This window comes from Oncorhynchus mykiss, chromosome 21, assembly GCF_057628025.1.
Source record: "Oncorhynchus mykiss isolate SJ-2025 chromosome 21, ASM5762802v1, whole genome shotgun sequence".
In the NCBI taxonomy this organism is placed as follows: domain Eukaryota; kingdom Metazoa; phylum Chordata; class Actinopteri; order Salmoniformes; family Salmonidae; genus Oncorhynchus; species Oncorhynchus mykiss.
Window position 1 is genome coordinate 53,439,340 of NC_143042.1, and position 20,488 is coordinate 53,459,827.

Below are 20,488 nucleotides of genomic sequence, written 5' to 3' on the forward strand. Positions count from 1 at the left end.
ACCAGGGATGTTCTCTGTTTAGTGAGTCCTCCAGATCAGAGGCAGTAGGGATGACCAGGGATGTTCTCTGTTTAGTGAGTCCTCCAGATCAGAGGCAGTAGGGATGACCAGGGATGTTCTCTGTTTAGTGAGTCCACCAGATCAGAGGCAGTAGGGATGACCAGGGATGTTCTCTGTTTAGTGAGTCCTCCAGATCAGAGGCAGTAGGGATGACCAGGGATGTTATTTTGATAAGTGCGTGAATTGGACCATTTTCCTGTCCTGCTAATCATTCAAAATGAAATGAGTACTTTTGGGTGTCAGGGAAAATGTATCGAGTAAAAGGCACATAATTTTATTTAGGAATTATAGAGAAGTAAAAGTAGTCAGAGACTACTAAAGCACAGATACCCCAAAAAAACTACTCAAGTAGCACCTTAAAGTCATTTTTACATACGTACTTTACACCACTGATCAAATCTACACGCAGAAAACGAACCCGCAAACAAACAAAAGGTATACCATATTATGAAAGGATAAAGACGGGATCTTGCTGATGTAGCAGACTGCTTGCCTCTACAAACAAGGGAACATGAGAGTCAGAATGGCATATATAATGACCTAAGCAAACACAAGCAGAGAAATGAAGGACCTAGAGAAAAATCAGACCACAACATATATCCAATATATCCATTAAATATTTATACGTCCATGTTCGCTCAGGTTGGCCTGTGCGTTTTAATTCGGGGGAATGATATCTGAAGGCATGCATCTCCCTGACCGGCTCCCTGACAGGCTCCCTGACAGGCTCCCTGACAGGCTCCCTGACAGGCTCCCTGACAGGCTCCCTGACAGGCTCCCTGACCAAACAGTAACGCTAAGGGACCATCAGGGATTTATAAAGTGCTGTTCATTTATTGTGTAAAAACGCGAGTCCTGAATTAATCAATATTTAATGTCACGCATCGTGGTTCTGGATAGCTGGCTGGTCGGCTAGGTCCATTTTGCCTTTCGGACCGACGACGAAAACCTCACCATACCTACTGATTCCGGAAATACACATCTACAGTTCCACACACAGAAATGGCCATGAGTCTGCAGAACATACACAGCTACATGCCAACCCCCCCCGCAACCCCCCCCCCCCCCCCCGAAACAAAGCAGTCATTAGCGTGGGAAGTGAAAACGAATGGGTTTAACGCCCAGAAGATGTGATGAAAAGGATGCAGAAAGGGAGACCGTGTGCCCCTCCGGAAAACGGCCGAGGCGACGCACACACGCGTGTCGTTAACGTGTCATTAAAACGTGCCCCTGGGAAAGGTCAGCTGGCACCGCGGGAGGCTGATGGATGGGGGCTCGGCGGCGATGCCAAAGTCAAGTGACCTTTCCACCGCCCCGATCCAAAACTTTCTTTCCCCCCCCCCCCGGAGGTGGCAAGATGGGCCTCGACAGCAAATCAATCTTGAAGCTCGAGGACACGGAGGACAGTTGTAAATGAAAAGAAGAAGAGGAGGGAAGATCTAGGTACAACACCATACCACAGTTAACATTTAGGCCTTACTAATAACACACACGCTGCCTAAAATGGTGGCCTATTAAATTATGTCTCCATTAAGATTGGTTGACAGGGGAAGGGGGGGGGGGGGGGGGTGTATAATGGGAATGTTTGATAAAGTGAGTGACTAATTCATTCGGGATTTCCTGGCTGCCGCTCTCTGTTCCCACTTTGCCACTGAATCACAGGCGATTAATTATGCAAACTACACAGAGGCCCAATTCTGATCCAATTTAAATATCCAAACCTTTGCTTTGCCCCCCACGTAATGGATTTGAAGTCCCTGCACAGGAAGTGTAAAACCATGAGTTTCCCCAACCAAACCCAACTAGCCCCAGCCCCAGAAAAGAAGTATTACATGCATGTCCTACTTTACCAGTAAACTACCAGAATGTTGGGTGTCTTTCAAAGATTTTATGTAATCTAATCACCAAGATATCTCGTGGCCCTTTTGGGTCCTTCAGATTATCATAGGTGTCTGTAATTATCTCTGTTCTTCTTCGTGGCCTTATCACATGTAAAATATAATCAAATCATTCAAATAGAATGAGAAAGCAGTAAAACATTATCCTGAACATGAACCATTATCTTAGTGAATACCACTGGTGTTTAATATTTCAGTATGACATATCCTGCAAATATTTTTTATTATGTAAATATGCAAATGTTTTGCCGTCAAAACAGTGTTGAAAAAAGTCAATAGTTGGACCATTTATTTTGTTGATTCTATGCTTTTTTTTTCTCATTAAATTTGGCTATTTTCACTTGAACCATATGGACACAGATATTGATGAATACTATATATTAAATTACCAAAGTTATGATAGATTGCCAAAGATTTTCTGTTTTCTACCAAAATTACTGACGATTCGGGTAACTTTGATAAATTACCCAGTAGCTTTCCAACCCTACTCACACTGTGGTAAGGGAATATTCCCTATGACTCAGAGTAAACTTGTCCCTCCAACATCAAGAGGATGTACAGGAAGGAAGTCGTATGAAAATATGCTGTTAGTCAGCATTCCGATATACATATTTCTACGATGCGGAAAGCACCCGTTTTTAAAACACACCTCGTCCTAACTGTGGCCCTCCAATATGTCACCCTAAATGCGGCCCTGCAGAGTTGGGGTTCACTTCCATCAAAGAATGGAGCACGACCCGTTACTCTGACAACAACCTACTATTACCTTATATGGAAGCTTGACCCCACAGCACTGGCCTAACAATCGCTGTCCGTGTAGCCCCACCCCTGTCACTACTCTATTGGTTGTCATGACACTTACTGTTGTCCGCCGTTTCCCGTGCCCCTATCTCCCGCTCTCTGAGTGCGTCTGCCTCCTCCTTCCTCCTTGCCTCCTCCTTCCTGAGGTCATCCAGTTGGGTCTGTAGGTCGTCAGAGACCCGCTGCAGGTCGCGAAGCTGGGCCTGAGGAGACGGAAGACAAAATGGAAGACATCCTCAACTCAACGCAACACATAAGCCCCATATGGCAACCTAACGTAACATTACAGCGCATCACACATTTATTACGTTACTAAATAAAAGTTAAGACGGTATATCTCGGGCCAACATAATGGTCAAGCATGAAAACCTTTCTGTGCATGTTTCGCTGTATGAAAAGGAAAGAGGTGGTGGGGGGGGGGGGGGGGGCAAAATGTGTTGTGTAGAAGTCATGGAAGTGATGGAGTGGGTGCAAATGTACAACTCCTTAAATTGTATCTCATTCATTTAAAGAGTGGGGCCTGAATGGATTTAATGATGAATCTCAAGTATTGAGCCTCCTATTCAGTTATTTTCTCTCTCTCTCTCTCTCCGTCTTTCTGTATTCACAGCAGCAGCTCCGCTGTAAAAGCAGAGAGGCCTTCACAATGGACTATTTAAATCACCAGCGCCAGGCTGTGTTGCCGTGGCACCAAAATGACACTGAATGACAGAGAAGCATAGACTATCATCACTCTCTGTAATAGTCCAATTAATGAACAAAACGTGTGTGTGTGTGTGTGTGTGTATATTACTTTCAAATATCCCCTCTGAGAGTTTCTCATAATGCAATGATGAATTCTAGAGCTGTGGTTACGATAGGGATGACTAGCTTTCTGGGGTATGTTCCTTCCTTATCCACATTCAGCAGCCAGAGTGATTTATGGAGTCCATTTTGAGTTAGCGCCGAGCATACCTGCTCCAATGTATAGCACTGTCTGGGTAAACAAGTGCCTCCAGACTACATTATCAAACTTAAAGCCTAAACAACTAGCCTAAGTGCTAACATGCTAGCATGAGTAGCTACCATCAACCGACACAAGACTAAAAACCATATTATTTTGGTGGCAAACTTTGATGGGAGATTTACAAAAAAAGTTGGAATGTCCTTCATTCTCTTTTACGGTATGTACTGTCATTCAATCTAGTCCTCATTCTTTTTGTAAATCAAAACAGAAACATAATACAACATATGATTTATTCAGTACGCTGGAAAGAACTGTTGACTCAACATGAAAAAAAGATGTGCACAATTCCAATAGGATACATTATTCCAGTAATGTCTCTAAAAGCTCTGGTGTTCTAACAGTTTCCCCTCAGGATAGGTTCCCTTGGGGTCATTGTGTAAGGTTCCTAGGAGTAGCCCCTAAAGCACTCTGCCATATCAACAGAGACACATTCAGAACAGAGGATCAAGAACTGCAGTAGGGGCAGGGGGTTGTACAAGCCTGGATCTGTCAATCACCTACACACAGAAACAGAACATTGACCCGAAATATTCAACGAAACGTGCCCTGGGTATAAGAAGCCTGTCAGCTGGCAATCAGAGGAGGGTGTCTGTGTGTGCATCTGTGTTGCGACTGAGTCGGCTGACTGTTCCGTGTCATCGTAGTCGGCTGACTATTCCGTGACTATTCCGTGTCATCGTAGTCGGCTGACTATTCCGTGTCATCGTAGTCGGCTGACTATTCCGTGTCATCGTAGTCGGCTGACTACTGCGTGTCATCGTAGTCGGCTGACTATTCCGTGTCATCGTAGTCGGCTGACTATTCCGTGTCATCGTAGTCGGCTGACTATTCCGTGTCATCGTAGTCGGCTGACTACTGCGTGTCATCGTAGTCGGCTGACTATTCCGTGTCATCGTAGTCGGCTGACTATTCCGTGTCATCGTAGTCGGCTGACTATTCCGTGTCATCGTAGTCGGCTGACTATTCCGTGTCATCGTAGTCGGCTGACTATTCCGTGTCATCGTAGTCGGCTGACTATTCCGTGTCATCGTAGTCGGCTGACTATTCCGTGTCATCGTAGTCGGCTGACTATTCCGTGACTATTCCGTGTCATCGTAGTCGGCTGACTATTCCGTGTCATCGTAGTCGGCTGACTATTCCGTGTCATCGTAGTCGGCTGACTACTGCGTGTCATCGTAGTCGGCTGACTATTCCGTGTCATCGTAGTCGGCTGACTATTCCGTGTCATCGTAGTCGGCTGACTATTCCGTGACTATTCCGTGTCATCGTAGTCGGCTGACTATTCCGTGACTATTCCGTGTCATCGTAGTCGGCTGACTATTCCGTGTCATCGTAGTCGGCTGACTATTCCGTGTCATCGTAGTCGGCTGACTATTCCGTGTCATCGTAGTCGGCTGACTATTCCGTGTCATCGTAGTCGGCTGACTATTCCGTGTCATCGTAGTCGGCTGACTACTGCGTGTCATCGTAGTCGGCTGACTACTGCGTGTCATCGTAGTCGGCTGACTATTCCGTGACTATTCCGTGTCATCGTAGTCGGCTGACTATTCCGTGACTATTCCGTGTCATCGTAGTCGGCTGACTATTCCGTGTCATCGTAGTCGGCTGACTACTGCGTGTCATCGTAGTCGGCTGACTACTGCGTGTCATCGTAGTCGGCTGACTATTCCGTGTCATCGTAGTCGGCTGACTACTGCGTGTCATCGTAGTCGGCTAAGTATGGTGGATGTGAGTGATTATGGATGGTTGTAGTAGTAGTGGTGGTGGTGGTACTAAGCATGACAGCTGTTATAACATTGTGTTAGTAGTTAGGCATGTACATACATTAGGGTAGGTGCTAGTTTAAACAGTAACCATAGCAACACGTGGCATGGTTGCAACATGTATTCCGGTATCAACTATATGTCTAGGAGACGTGGAGGATTTGGGCAGGGTAGGAACACACTGATTTCCCTGGGTGACGGTCAGACAGGGAGCCCCAGTGTATATTACCACTGCTATATCTACCTGTTTCTCCCGCCAGGTGAGGACGCCTTCCTCAATCAGCAGCTGCTTGAGTCTCAGCCTCTCACCCAGGACCCTCGTCTGGCCCTCCACCTCCGCTCGCTCCCTCTGTCCCAGATTCCTGGAAGAAAGTACTACTGTCACTACTGAGAAAAACCCACCGTCTGTCGTCTCCACGGACACCTCCCGTCCCCTTCTAACAGTGATGCCATGGGCCAATTCTGGAGGGCTCACAGTGTTCTCCCCCAGTCCAAACGGGAAAATAATTTGGTACATGAGCTAGAGGAGGATTCTGTGGAAGAGCAGATACTTGCCCGAGATACAGTAGAGGGTAGGAGGTTGTGAGGTCGAAAATTAGGTATGATATTTGAGTTTGTTTGCAGTTTTGAGGCATATGGCATAATTAAATTGAATGAAACCTATATTGGTGCTTGTGTTTGCCAAAGGTGTACCCATGTGCTAGTCGTGGCAATGAACATCAATGCAATTAGGGGTGTTTTACTAATTGAGGTTGTGGCTATGCTTTGACTTGGGAGTCATAAGAGAGTCTAGCTAAATAGTATCCTTGTGAAAAATGTACGCGCACCTCGTATATATATATATATATATTTAAATAATATTTTTTTCCTTTCAAGCATTTCTTAAGTGGAATTAGAGCCCTTTCGTTGTTTTGACACCAAATCTAAAAGGGTTGTTCAGACGTTTGGGAACGAACCAATTATCCCGAAGGAAAATATCCACAACGTCTCAATTTAACTGAGAGGCTGCTGTTGTTCTTATCCATTCTACTTCTAGTTGGTGAACAACAAGCACAATAAGACGGCAAAATGAGAAGCCAATGAGGTGGTGGCTATTGAACTCTTGTTATCCATGATGTATTCACATTAAGGGTTGAGTTGCTAAAGGAATCATATTATGTCAACACAGCCCTCAGTCTCTAGCACAGTGACAACACGCCCCCTGGTGCTAACATTCAGTATGAGAAAGGTCCACTGGTTATCATTGTCACGTAGGCCCAACAGGCTCTGATCCCCTACACACGTGTCTACGGAACGGTCAGGACAACAGGAACATTTATTCGGCTATTCATACCAAAAAAATAATAATATCCATTTCAAACAGGTGCTTTCAATTGGGATGTCGGATGGCATGCCAATGGGAACACATTCCAGCTCCAAATGATCACAGTACACCACAGCAAATGATTTAGAGCTAGACCTGGGCAACCAGGGGTGTCTACTCTAGGCTAGACCTGGGCAACCAGGGGTGTCTACTCTGGGCTAGACCTGGGCAACCAGGGGTGTCTACTCTGGGCTAGACCTGGGCAACCAGGGGTGTCTACTCTAAGCTAGACCTGGGCAACCAGGGGTGTCTACTCTAAGCTAGACCTGGGCAACCAGGGGTGTCTACTCTGGAATAGACCTGGGCAACCAGGGGTGTCTACTCTAAGCTAGATCTGGGCAACCAGAGGTGACTACTCTGATCTAGACCTGGGCAACCAGGGGTGTCTACTCTAAGCTAGACCTGGGCAACCAGGAGTGTCTACTCTAAGCTAGACCTGGGCAACCAGGAGTGTCTACTCTAAGCTAGACCTGGGCAACCGGGGGTGTCTACTCTGGAATAGACCTGGGCAACCAGGGGTGTCTACTCTAAGCTAGATCTGGGCAACCAGGGGTGTCTACTCTAAGATAGACCTGGGCAACCAGGGGTGTCTACTCTAAGCTAGATCTGGGCAACCAGGGGTGTCTACTCTAAGCTAGATCTGGGCAACCAGGGGTGTCTACTCTAAGCTAGACCTGGGCAACCAGGGGTGTCTACTCTAAGCTAGACCTGGGCAACCAGGGGTGTCTACTCTGGGCTAGACCTGGGCAACCAGGGGTGTCTACTCTGGAATAGACCTGGGCAACCAGGGGTGTCTACTCTGGAATAGACCTGGGCAACCAGGGGTATCTACTCTGGGCTAGACCTGGGCAACCAGGGGTGTCTACTCTGGAATAGACCTGGGCAACCAGGGGTGTCTACTCTGGAATAGACCTGGGCAACCAGGGGTGTCTACTCTGGGCTAGACCTGGGCAACCAGGGGTGTCTACTCTGGGCTAGACCTGGGCAAGCAGGGGTGTCTACTCTGGAATAGACCTGGGCAACCAGGGGTGTCTACTCTGGAATAGACCTGGGCAACCAGGGGTGTCTACTCTGGAATAGACCTGGGCAACCAGGGGTGTCTACTCTGGAATAGACCTGGGCAACCAGGGGTATCTACTCTGGGCTAGACCTGGGCAACCAGGGGTGTCTACTCTGGGCTAGACCTGGGCAACGAGGGGTGTCTACTCTGGGCTAGACTTGGGCAACCAGGGGTGTCTACTCTGGAATAGACCTGGGCAACCAGGGGTGTCTACTCTGGAATAGACTTGGGCAACCAGGGGTGTCTACTCTGGAATAGACCTGGGCAACCAGGGGTGTCTACTCTGGAATAGACCTGGGCAACCAGGGGTGTCTACTCTGAGCTATCAGATAAGCGCCAAATGAAAAGAAAACAAGCAGGTGTCCACCCCTGAACTAAGGTGTATGATTTTAGAAGTACGGACTCCCCCGTCCAACTGACCTGCATGTGTTTTGGCAAGGCGTTTGACTTCTGTACTCATCTGAAGCGTCACAGCAGTCTGGAGGGAAGAACGGTAAAAGGCATTTACACACCAGGCAAATCAATGAGGTACACAAGAACAAGAGATCTCAACAAAGACAAGAGTGCCACATTGACCTCTGAAACTTCTCTTGTGCGTTCTTATTGATCATTGAAATACAGGCATTTAAAAAATCCCAATCTGCTGATGCCTACAGCTATGTTCAGCACCTGACAAAATAACTACTACTTAGCTAGGTCGGATTTAATTCCCGGGACTTGCCAGGGAGCGACCAGAGGCCACGAGAGCGGTCACAGTTGGAAATTCCTCAATTACGCTGGTATCCCATTGGTTGAGCAGTAGCTAGAGTGCCAGAGCCCGACACGGTTAAAAGCTCTCACTGAGCCGAGAGGACAAACCACCAACTCTAAGTGGCTCCATGCAAGGCGGGAGGATGAGAAGGTAAAATGCTACCGGAGTCAGACACTAAACCCCTCCCTCCCTTAGTTCCTTCTTTTTCTCCATCGCCTGCCGCTGCCGCGTGCCATCACAAACAGCCAGGAAAGCCTGTGACGGGGAGGGGGGGAAGCGATAACGGGAAACGTTCCATTTCTTTGAAAGCTTGCAGCGCTCAGAGACAAGAGGGAAGGGGGGACAAAAAAATGATCTAATTAAAGGATTTACAGCAGCAGGCTTCACACGCCAGGAGGAGGAGGAGGAGAGAGAGGTAGAGGAGGAGAGAGAGGAGAGAGAGAGAGAGGAGGAGAGGTAGAGGAGGAGAGAGGAGAGAGAGGAGGAGAGGTAGAGGAGAGAGAGGAGGAGAGGTAGAGGAGGAGAGAGAGGAGGAGAGATAGAGGAGAGAGAGGAGGAGAGGTAGAGGAGGAGAGAGAAGGTGAGGTAGAGGAGGTGAGAGAAGGAGAGAGAGGAGGAGAGGTAGAGGATGAGAGAGGAGAGAGAGGAGGAGAGAGAGGAGAGGAGAGGAGGAGAGGTAGAGGAGGAGAGAGAGGAGAGGTAGAGGAGAGAGAGAGAGAGGAGAGGAGAGAGAGGAGGAGAGGTAGAGGAGAGAGAGGAGGAGAGAGGAGAGAGGAGAGGGGAGAGAGAGGAGAGGAGGTAGAGGAGGGGAGAGAGGAGAGAGAGGAGAGAGGAGAGAGAGGAGAGGTAGAGGAGGAGAGAGACGAGAGAGGAGGAGAGAGAGGAGAGGTAGAGGAGGAGAGAGACGAGAGAGGAGGAGAGAGAGGAGAGAGAGGAGAGGTAGAGGAGGAGAGAGAGGAGAGGTAGAGGAGGAGGGGGGGCTTGAGGATGAAGACAGAATGCTGTTCAAGGGAAAGAGGGGTGGGTTTTGAGGTTGAAAACAGAATGCTGTTCAAGGAGACGAGGTAGAGGAGGGGGCGAGGGGGGGAATTGAGGATGAAGACAGAATGCTGTTCAAGGTGAAGAGCGGGCGAGGGGGAGAAGGGAGAGGAGGAAAAGGGGGGGGGGGGGGGGTCTTGTTTACTGTTTTGCCTCTTTATCTCAGTTTGTTTCCTCAACTAAAGGGAATGGCAGCGAGTAGAACAACTTCCAAGATGTCAATCTTTGACAGCATTCAAAATGTGTTCTCAAAGAGAAGAGCCAACCAGTGGGACATCACTGAGACAGTGTTCTTCCTACTGGAGTGGAGCCCACTGTAGTCACGGCTGACGTTGGTAGTCTAGTTTAAACAACAGTGTGGCCCGTTCAGTAGCAGTCCTTGGCATCAATGTGAAGGATCACAAGATGATTGTAAATAACTAAGCCTTGGTCTTTGAACTACCTAATCAACATTTACACAAGAGCATGACTGGCTTAATAAAGTAAAGGCAGTAAAGCTGTAACAAATGGATTCAACGTGTATATAGTCTAATCTGGTTAATACAGTAGAGTACAGTACATTACAGTACATTACAGTAGAGCACATTACAGTAGAGTACAGTACATTACAGTAGAGTACAGTAGAGTACAGTACATTACAGTACAGTACAGTACATTACAGTAGAGTACAGTACATTACAGTAGAGTACAGTACATTACAGTAGAGCACATTACAGTAGAGTACAGTACATTACAGTAGAGTACAGTACATTACAGTAGAGTACAGTACATTACAGTAGAGTACAGTACATTACAGTAGAGCACATTACAGTAGAGTACAGTACATTACAGTAGAGTACAGTAGAGTACAGTACATTACAGTACAGTACAGTACATTACAGTAGAGTACAGTACATTACAGTAGAGTACAGTACATTACAGTACATTACAGTAGAGTACAGTACATTACATTACAGTAGAGTACAGTACATTACAGTACAGTACATTACAGTACAGTACATTACAGTATAGTACAGTACATTACAGTACATTACATTACAGTACATTACAGTAGAGTACAGTACATTACATTACAGTACATTACAGTAGAGTACAGTACATTACAGTAGAGTACATTGCAGTAGAGTACAGTACATTACAGTAGAGTACAGTACATTACAGTAGAGTACAGTACATTACATTAGAGTACAGTACATTACAGTAGAGTACAGTACATTACAGTAGAGTACAGTACATTACAGTACAGTACAGTAGACTACATTACAGAACAGTACATTACAGTAGAGTACAGTACATTACATTACAGTAGAGTACAGTACATTACATTGCAGTACATTACAGTAGAGTACAGTACATTACATTACAGTATATTACAGTACATTACATTACAGTACATTACAGTAGAGTACAGTACATTACAGTAGAGTACATTACAGTAGATTACTCTACAGTACAGTACATTACAGTACAGTACAGTACATCACATTACAGTAGAGTACAGTACATTACAGTAGAGTACAGCACATTACAGTAGAGTACAGTACATTACAGTAGACTGCTGTGCAGTACATTACAGTAGAGTACAATGCATTACAGTGCAGTACATTACAGTACATTACAGTGCAGTACATTACAGTAGAGTTTAGTACATTACAGTAGACTGCTGTGCAGTACATTACAGTAGAGTACAATGCATTACAGTGCAGTACATTACAGTACATTACATTACAGTACATTACAGTAGAGTACAGTACATTACAGTAGAGTACAGCACATTACAGTAGAGTACAGTACATTACAGTAGACTGCTGTGCAGTACATTACAGTAGAGTACAATGCATTACAGTGCAGTACATTACAGTACATTACAGTGCAGTACATTACAGTAGAGTTTAGTACATTACAGTAGACTGCTGTGCAGTACATTACAGTAGAGTTTAGTACATTACAGTAGACTGCTGTGCAGTACATTACAGTAGATTACAATGCATTACAGTGCAGTACATTACAGTACATTCCAGTGCAGTACATTGCAGTGGAGTACATTACAGTTAAGTACAGTATAGTGCAGTATATTACAGTACATTACATTACAGTGCAGTACACTACAGTTTGCTAGCCATGCACAATAGGGAAAACTTTACCGCAGATGCCATCATTGACACGTGAAGATGGTATGTAGTGAGAGCGGTAGCCGAGGTTGGTGCAGTAGAATCGGCCGGTAGGACAGGCCGCAGTGCCTAAAAGAGGGCAAAGTTCAAAGGTAAGTCTGTGATGACTTCATGTCATTACTACGGTAATCATTGGAAGCATATTTTCAATGGAATAATAATTCATGTCGAACCAGCTCATCTGATTTTAATACTTCATATGAAGCTTGCAAGAAAAGGCATTTCCCTATCCTTGTGCACGTGACATTAAAAGTTAAAACTTGAATGGGGTTGTGAAGGAAAATGCATGCACTTCCACAGTCACCCTTCGGGTGGCAGTGTTCAGCAAATAATCACATGGATGTTTCATTTCTGGGACCAGACCAGATTTGCAAGGGGCAGATGGTTAGATGAGTCGTACTGAATGTGTTCATTGAAAACAAACAAACTTCCAAAGCCCCACTTTTCAATCACATAATAATAAGGCGATACAGATGTAATTGAATGTTTAAATGTTTTTTTTTTAAAAAGGAAATATAAATCTGAAGAAGTGAAAAGTTGTACTAATTTTTTTAAATGATGTCCTATAGTTCCAATAAAATAATTATGGTGGTATTATGCCTCTTTTAGCCTCCCTAAAGAACATCCTGATTAGGTCGCTAGGTGTAGAACTGGGGTTGCTATAATGACTTTTACTTTTTAATCTTAAAAAAATAATAATAATAAAATGTTTCGCTCGATCGCCTCACTTTTTCAAAAGTGAAATTTGTTAAATATTTAATAAAAAAATATGTCTGGCCTAAAGATTCACTCTATAACAACATATTGTGCCAGTAGATTCATTTAGTACAGAGGTGTCAAACATACGGACTGGGTCCAATCTGGCCAGCGGACGGACCGAGTTGAAAAATAAAAGGGGGGCGGGGGGGGGGGGGGGGGGGGAATGGGACGGAAACAAACGGAATATTCCTTAAAATGTAAAAAAAAAAAATGATACAAACAATACAGTTTTTTGACTGTGTCAGGCTCGATAATAATCCCTAAAATACAGTGCCTTCAGAAAGTATTCACACCCCTGGACTTTTCCCACATTTTGTTGCGTTACAGCCTGAATTTAAAATGGATTAAAGTGATATGTTTGGTCGCTGGCCTAAACACAGTACCCCCATAATGTCAATGTGGAATTAAATTTTCTGAGAAAAAAAAAAAAATATATATATATATATATATATAAAAATTAAAAGCTGAGATGTCTTGAGTCAATAAGTATTCAACCCCTTTGTTATGGCAAGCCTGAATAAGTTCAGGAGTAAAAATGTGCTTAACAAGTCACATAATAAGTTGCATGGACTCTGTGTGCAAAAATAGTGTTTAACATGATTGTTGAATCTCTGTACCCCCCACACATACAATTATCTGTAAGGTCCCTCAGTCGAGCAGCAAATTTCAAACACAGATTCAACCACAAAGGCCAGCAATGTTTTCCAATGGCCTCACAAAGAAGGGCACCTATTGGTAGATGGGTAAAAATCGGAAAAGCATACATTGAATATCCCCTTGATTATGTTGAAATTATTAATTACACTGCGGATGGTGTATCAATACACCCAGTCACTACAAAGATACAGGCGTCCTTCTTAACTTAGTTGCAGGAGAGGAAGGAAACCACTCAGAGATTTCAACATGAGGCCAATGGTGACTTTCAAACAGTTTAATGGCTGTGATAGGAGAAAACTGAGGATGGGTCAACAATATTGTAGTTACTCCACAATACTAACCTAATTGACCGAGTGAAAATAAGGAATCCTGTACAGAATATAAATATTACAAAGCAGGCACTAAAGTAATACTGAAACAAATGTGGCAAAGCAATTCATTTTTTGTCCTGAATACAAAGTGTTATGTTTGGGGCAAATCCAATACAACACAGTGATAAGTACCACTCTCCATATGTTCAAGCATAGTGGTGGCTGCATCATGTTATGGGTATGCTTGTAGTCATTAAGGACTGAGGAGTTTTCCAGGATAAAATATCAACGTAATGGAGCTAAGCACAGGTAAAATTCTTATGGAAAACCTGGTTCAGTATGCATTCCAACAGAGACTGGGAGATGAATTCACCTTTCAGCAGGACAACAATCTAAAAACCCAAGGCCAAATCTACACTGGACTTGCTTACCAAGAAGACAGTGAATGTCCTTGAGTGGCAGAGTTACAGTTTTGACTTAAATCAGCTTGAAAATCTATGGCAAGACCTGAAAAAGGTTTGTCTATCAATGATCGAATGCAGTCCCCCGGGGCAACAAAAAAAAAAATGAGTTTGACACCCCTGATTTTATTTCCGCTTGCAACCTAGTTCCTTGAGTTCAAAGAAACTCACGAGAACCTGAAATCTCAGCAAGTGTGAATATATTATATTATAATATTTATACATTAATATAAACTAAATCAAAACCAGGGATCGCCAAGAATCAGTAGAGCTGTTATCTAGTCAGTGTAAGAGCACTGCTTGTCTCCCTACACTCGTTGTACTCCCTGCTCATGTACACCTGATGTATAGACACACTTAGACCCTCCTCTATCACTACACCAGCCAGGTAAATCATGGTTTTACCACCCACTTACCACGGGTAACTTACCACCTCTAAACAAGGACTTCAATTACATTATAAAGTCAACCCATTGAAATATCTGAAAGTCATTGATTGTACCAAACTTAAAGACAAGATGAAATTTGATTAGATTTTATAACCGGCCAGCAATCAATCACCCTTACATGTCCTAGAATACAGCGATTTGGCTACATGCCTACAGAATGTCTTGAAGATGGTCTATGTGACGGAGTCATTCTACCAGTTCACTGCAGTTTTTTTTTGCTTCATCTGTATACTGTACCTGTGATCTGAAAGGTGACTTCAGGTGTACAAAAGTTATTCGACTCATCATCGTGACAATGTGAAGTATAGCCTTTGTCATGCACAATGACACCTGTTTACAGCTGTATCCCCTCTTTGTTGGAGTTGATCAAAGTTGCCCTTTAACTGTTGGTCCAGGATCAGAAAAAAATCATTATCCTCCTAATGGTTAAAGTAATTCATTGTAGGACTGATCTAGGATCAGTTTAGCATTTTATTGTCGTAATGGACTAAGATTACATGGAAAGAAGGGGGACCTGATCCTAGAACAGCACTTCTACTCTGAGACCCTTTATGAATAAAGGCCCCGGGATCTTCTGTTTGTGATTAGGGGAAACCTGTACCACGAGCCTCTTTTACCTGGTTCATCTGATCCATCCATACAGTCGCAGTAGTCGTCATTCACCTGGTCAAAAGGGATCATTTTAGACCCATCGATACACAGGAAGGACTTTCTCTCTCTATAAAACCTCTTATCTGTTAAAAGGGAGAGAGCAAAGGGGGGGGGGGAAATCGTCATGTGCGTGTGTGATGTGTTGACATTATTGACTCACAAACTTGGGTTTGTCTAGTGGTTAACACATCTGCTTTACAGACCACCCATGTCTCCCCAATGGGGGGGGGGGGGGGGAATCAAAATGGATACCCCTTCTGCCACTTTATGTTCACCACACTGTCTTAATTAATCATAATTTGTTAACAGTCTCATACGGTATTGACTTTCCAGCTCGTGTTGGGGTCGGCGGTAGGTTAGAGAGATGGACCACATAACGAGGGGGTTGCCGGTTCAAATATCTCCGGGCTGACACAATATCCATGCAAATAAAAAAAATAAAGATGTATATTCTACTCTATTCTAAAAGCATTCAAAACATTACTGCATGTTATAGTTCGCCTATAGCCAGAGTGAATGTGTGATTCAATGACAGGTGCATTTCGCTACACCCGCAATAACATCTGCTAAATATGTGTATGTGACCCATAAAATATGATTTGATTTGTTGACAGTCACAACACTTGGGAAAAAGCAAAGGATAATTCAAATGTTGTAATATTGTCAAACTAATTAGATAGCTATCGTTAGCTAGAGCAACAAGTTCTGTAGGCCTAGTTTGGTAAAAAAACATGCAAGTATTGTAAAGATGTGCTAAGAGGCTGCTTTGTTTACTAGCTAATCCAGGCTATGTGGCTAATCTTGCAACAGAATAATATTTGTTTACTTCGGGAAAGACTTACACGATAAAGAAATTCCTCTGATTTTCCGCGAGTCTACACAAATGGACCAAAGAACCACAGCAATGATAATATGACAATGTCCGAGGGAACAGTTTGTGAACATTACTCTCTTAGAGAGGGCTGCAAAGCAGTTAAGATGCTCTTTACACTCAAAAACTAGCAAACTGGTTTAACATTTCCCAGTGAACTATCAGCGCTTCCTGAAACATGGTCATGTGACGTGACATGTGCATGGATTTTACCGTCTACGTTTCAAAATAAAAGCCCCACTGTAAAATGTGAATATTTTAAAACTTGCATTAATGTATTTAACACAGACAAAATATGTTTGTAATCAAGCAATATAAGGCAGGGTAGCCTAGTGGTTACAGTGTTGGGCTAGTAACCGGAAGGCTGCAAGTTCAAATCCCCAAGCTGACAAGGTACAAATCTGCCGTTCTGCCCTGAACAGGCAGTTAAACCACTGTTCCTAGGCCGTCATTGAAAATAAGAATTTGTTCTTGACTGACTGATATGTTTGCAATCAAGCAATATAAACTTAGAAAGTCTACATTGACTGATAGGCTATCTAATTAATTGACTGTTTAATTTACAAATTATTAATCAAAGTTTACCTTTATTTTACTAGGCAAGTCAGTGAAGAACAAACACTTATTTTCAATGACGGCCTAGGAACAGTGGGTCAACTGCCTGTTCAGGGGCAAAACGTCCGCTCGAGGATTTGAACTTGCAACCTTTTCAGTTACTAGTCCAACGCTCTAACCACTTGGCTACACTGCCACCTCAATAGAACTTATCCATTGACTGGTGATCTGCTTTGTGGAGACTGGCGGATAGCTATTTGTGTCTCTGACTGTCTCACAAAAAAAAAAAACATATGACAAACAACATATGACAATTAATTTTAAGCTTTTAAAACTAAATTATAAAAAAATAAGATGATGTTAGTCACAGAACAAAGAGGAGTTATATAACTATTACAATCCATCCAGTACACCAGAGGTAAATACTCTAAATATTCCACAGTATATCTATCTATCTATATCTATATCTCTATCAATCTATTATTTCCTTATATGAACTGTAATTCAGTAATATCTTTGAAAATTATGTGTGTTGAAATTATATTTTTGTTCTGTATACATAGAGCCATGGCTACATGGAACTCTATTCCACATCAAGTAATTCACGCAAGCAGTCAAATCAGATTGACGAAAAAACAGTGAGGACTGTGAAGAGTCACACACACAGGTAGAAACACACATACAAACACATAGCATTCACACTGTACACACACATACACCTGGATTGTGGGTTGTATTAGAGTAGTGGCCTGAGGGCACACACTTAATGCTTTGTGAAATCTGTTGTAAAATGTATATTACTGCCTTAATTTTTGCTGGACCCCAGGAAGAGTAGCTGCTGCCTTGGCAGGAACTAATGGGGATCCATAATAAACCCCAGGAAGAGTAGCTGCTGCCTTGGCAGGAACTAATGGGGATCCATAATAAACCCCAGGAAGAGTAGCTGCCTCCTTGGCAGGAACTAATGGGGATCCATAATAAACCCCAGGAAGAGTAGCTTCCTCCTTGGCAGGAACTAATGGATTTTTTTTTTTAAAGAGTGAATTATTGATATGAATGTATGTTATTGTGTTGTTAAGTTATGTTATAATTTGCCTTTGAAGGTAGTATAATGACAATTACACTTGCTCCAAGCTGCAGGTTCCGGAACTCGATATGGGGAGCATCAGGTTCCGGAACTCGATATGGGGAGCATCAGGTTCCGGAACTCGATATGGAGAGCAGGTTCTGTGTCCAACTTTGATTCGTTTCAGAATTCATTCGTTTTTTTTATGCATAGGATAGGTTCAAATGTTGGGATATTTGAATTATGCTTGATTTTGCAAAATATAACTGGAATATACAACCGTGAAAGAACTTCATATAATTCGAAGCCTCAGCAGGTCTGCTGATATTTCTCATGGTTATACAACAAAGTATACAACAAAGCTTTCATTTGATGTGTTTTATTTAAGACACAAACTTTACAAAATGTACAGTTTCAAAAAATATATTGGAATTGTAAAGACACTGAAAATGTTTTAAGACATATGTGATAACATTATTTGCATAATCACCTCCCCAAAAGTACTTTCAATCAGACAAGACAACCTGTAAAAGAAGTTACACAGCAGTTTGATAAATAGTCCAACTGTTTTGTTTTTTGGGGGGGCATTTTATCTACGTGTGTTTTGTTGCTTGAACCAAAATTATTTCTCATGATTTATACGAGAGTATATGCCGGTGTTACATAGGGAGTCTTTACTTTGGAGATAGGAGAGGTCTCGCATCATGCCCGGGAAAGAATAGTCCAACGGCGGGCGGAATGGAAAAACTGGCATCAGTCCGGACGTCACATACGGTGACATGAAATTAGGTATGCCACCACCTGCGGTTGAGTAGGCCAGACGCAAAGGATTAATACCAAAGCGAGGACTCAGCCCGTACATACTTTCGCCTCCGGCAGCTATTGGCGTGGTTTGCAATGGGGAAAAAGCAGACTTGGTACCCAGAGCCCCCAACGCTACCCCTGGAAGTCCAAAATTAGGCCTTGGTTCATTTGAGTGAACAGACAGAGATAGACCGACGCTATCCGAGTTGCATTTATTCTCTTTGGAGCTAAGAACTAGTTCAATAGCTTTCACGATGTCCCCTTTGCAAGTTTTCACCACCGATTCCAAAGTATCCCGCTTGTGATGGGGGAATATCTTGGTCATGACCTCGGTGGGGTCCCGGTCCTTTGACGCGCAACCGGGCTCGGTAATCTCCAGCGAAGGGTAGTCCTTGGGCCGCTCGGACTCGCTGCCCGACTCGAGGTCCGAGGATGACAGAGACCGTGGGCTCTCTGTGTGGTCTGACAGGTGGTCAAAAGCAGCCGTCTGACTGCCACTCTCCTTGTCGAAGACCGTCTGTTTTTTCTCTTGATTAGGAGAGGTATCGTTCTTTCCCAATGGAGAGGACAGTGGTGCGGTGTGAGGTGCATAGAACGTTCGGCCCATGAATCCGTTGTTTAGGTTGTACTTGGTCAGTTTGTCATCTGAAATTATAAATAATAACGGAATTAGATTAGATATATGTGATAGGACGTTATGTCTAATTTTTCAAACTGGATGCATTTTCTATAGGTTTCTGATTTCAACGCTGCGTAAAACGTCTCACTGGTCAGATATCATTTCACAAATAATTGGTTAATCTAAGTCGATTTGCACGTATGAAATACCCGGTTTAAGACTATAATTTCAAGCATATTTTTTTAACAGTTTGAACAATAATTGCAAGTGGGACTTTTCCATTGTAAAATACCTATCTCAATTTAGTCTAAGTCAAATAAAGCACCAAACGGCCATACTAACCAAATGAATCAAATTGACCAAACATTGTTTTAAAATCGACTCTCAATACCAACAGGTAACGATGGACTAACTCACCGTCTTTTTGGTCCTCAGTTCCAAAAACATCATAACTAGATATTCTTGGCACGGTGTTTACAGATCGCTGTACTCCAGATGCCATGGTCAGTCCGGTCTCCCCCGCCCCGGAGCCGGTGTACATGAACTGGAGCTCCCGGGCCTCGCTCTCCTCCTGCGCCTGTTGTCTCCTGAGTGCCACCTGTGCAGCCATCACCCGCTGCCTCTCCGCTATCAGGGTACACTTTGCGCACACGCAGTCTCTCCAACGACAGAAGCGCTTGTGGCCTTTCAGAGCGGATACCACGCCGTGGTTCCTGCACCGTGCGCACTTCGGGGTTCGGGGGTAGCCCCTCTCCATCGACGGTTTACAGGCAGCAGCTCGGAGAAAGAGAGGCGGAGGGCGCAGAAGGGAAGCGGGCATCTGTAAACCCCCGACGGAGAGAGGAGAGGAGCTGTGCCCAGCCAAGCCGTGCGGTCTAATGCTGCCTTCCATTCCGCGTGGAGACGTAAACCAGGTCTCCAGAAAGTCCAGTGTAGTTTAGAAGTCAGTCAATGTTTGTGTACTGTCTTCTTCCAACTGACTCTGCCACTCTAAACTCTTGCGCTTAAAAGTTGTTCACCTCCAGGTGGTTTGTCTTGAAATAATGCACCTCGGTCACACCCCTTTCCCCTTCCGTGCCCTCATGAATATGCGCCAAGGGTGAAGAGTGGTCTAATGGGTTTGACTAAGCTCATTCATTGGAGCTATTGTCAAGAACAATGTCATGGTCTATCACCTTAAATGATATAAAAATCTACTCGAACTTTTTTTAGATCAAAGACATTATAGCCTACTTTTTTAATCGGCAAGTTCCTTTATTGACTGTATATCTGTTATCAGGATATTGTATTAGATAAATAATGATTATTAAAAAAAAATGCTTCTAGGTTTCGGTATATTTAATACACGATATGATTATATATTATACATTTTAA

General features: G+C 43.7%; 2 protein-coding genes across 3 annotated transcripts in view; both read right to left on the minus strand.

Annotated features, from left to right (window-relative positions):
- Positions 1–16,285, minus strand: part of LOC110500776 (glucosidase 2 subunit beta) — a 274,702-nt gene extending 258,417 nt beyond the window's left edge. For both annotated transcript variants that reach the window (XM_036958295.2, XM_090214914.1), the window contains exons 1-6: positions 16,042–16,285; positions 15,166–15,282; positions 11,885–11,980; positions 8,372–8,429; positions 5,773–5,890; positions 2,821–2,962 (exon numbers count right to left, since the gene is read on the minus strand). In XM_036958295.2, coding sequence (XP_036814190.2) covers positions 2,821–2,962; positions 5,773–5,890; positions 8,372–8,429; positions 11,885–11,980; positions 15,166–15,282; positions 16,042–16,144 — 634 coding nt within the window. In that variant the 5' untranslated portion in view covers positions 16,145–16,285. The remainder of the gene's footprint in view (positions 1–2,820; positions 2,963–5,772; positions 5,891–8,371; positions 8,430–11,884; positions 11,981–15,165; positions 15,283–16,041) is intronic.
- Positions 16,286–18,054: 1,769 nt separating this feature from the next.
- On the minus strand, positions 18,055–20,146 carry LOC110500775 (doublesex- and mab-3-related transcription factor A1). The gene is made up of 2 exons (XM_021578306.3): positions 19,532–20,146; positions 18,055–19,140 (listed from the first exon to the last, which is right to left on the minus strand). Exons 1-2 carry the CDS (start codon positions 20,004–20,006, stop codon positions 18,314–18,316), a joined length of 1,302 nt encoding a protein of 433 aa, XP_021433981.2. The 5' UTR covers positions 20,007–20,146; the 3' UTR covers positions 18,055–18,313.
- Between the last annotated feature and the right edge of the window lie 342 nt (positions 20,147–20,488).

Excerpts from the sequence above, each read along its gene's own strand:
- LOC110500775 (XM_021578306.3), bottom strand. The coding sequence starts at position 20,006 with ATGGAAGGCAGCATTAGACCGCACGGCTTGGCTGGGCACAGCTCCTCT. Across the intron at positions 19,141-19,531 it reads AACTGAGGACCAAAAAGACG|ATGACAAACTGACCAAGTAC; the intron begins GTGAGTTAGTCC and ends TTATAATTTCAG.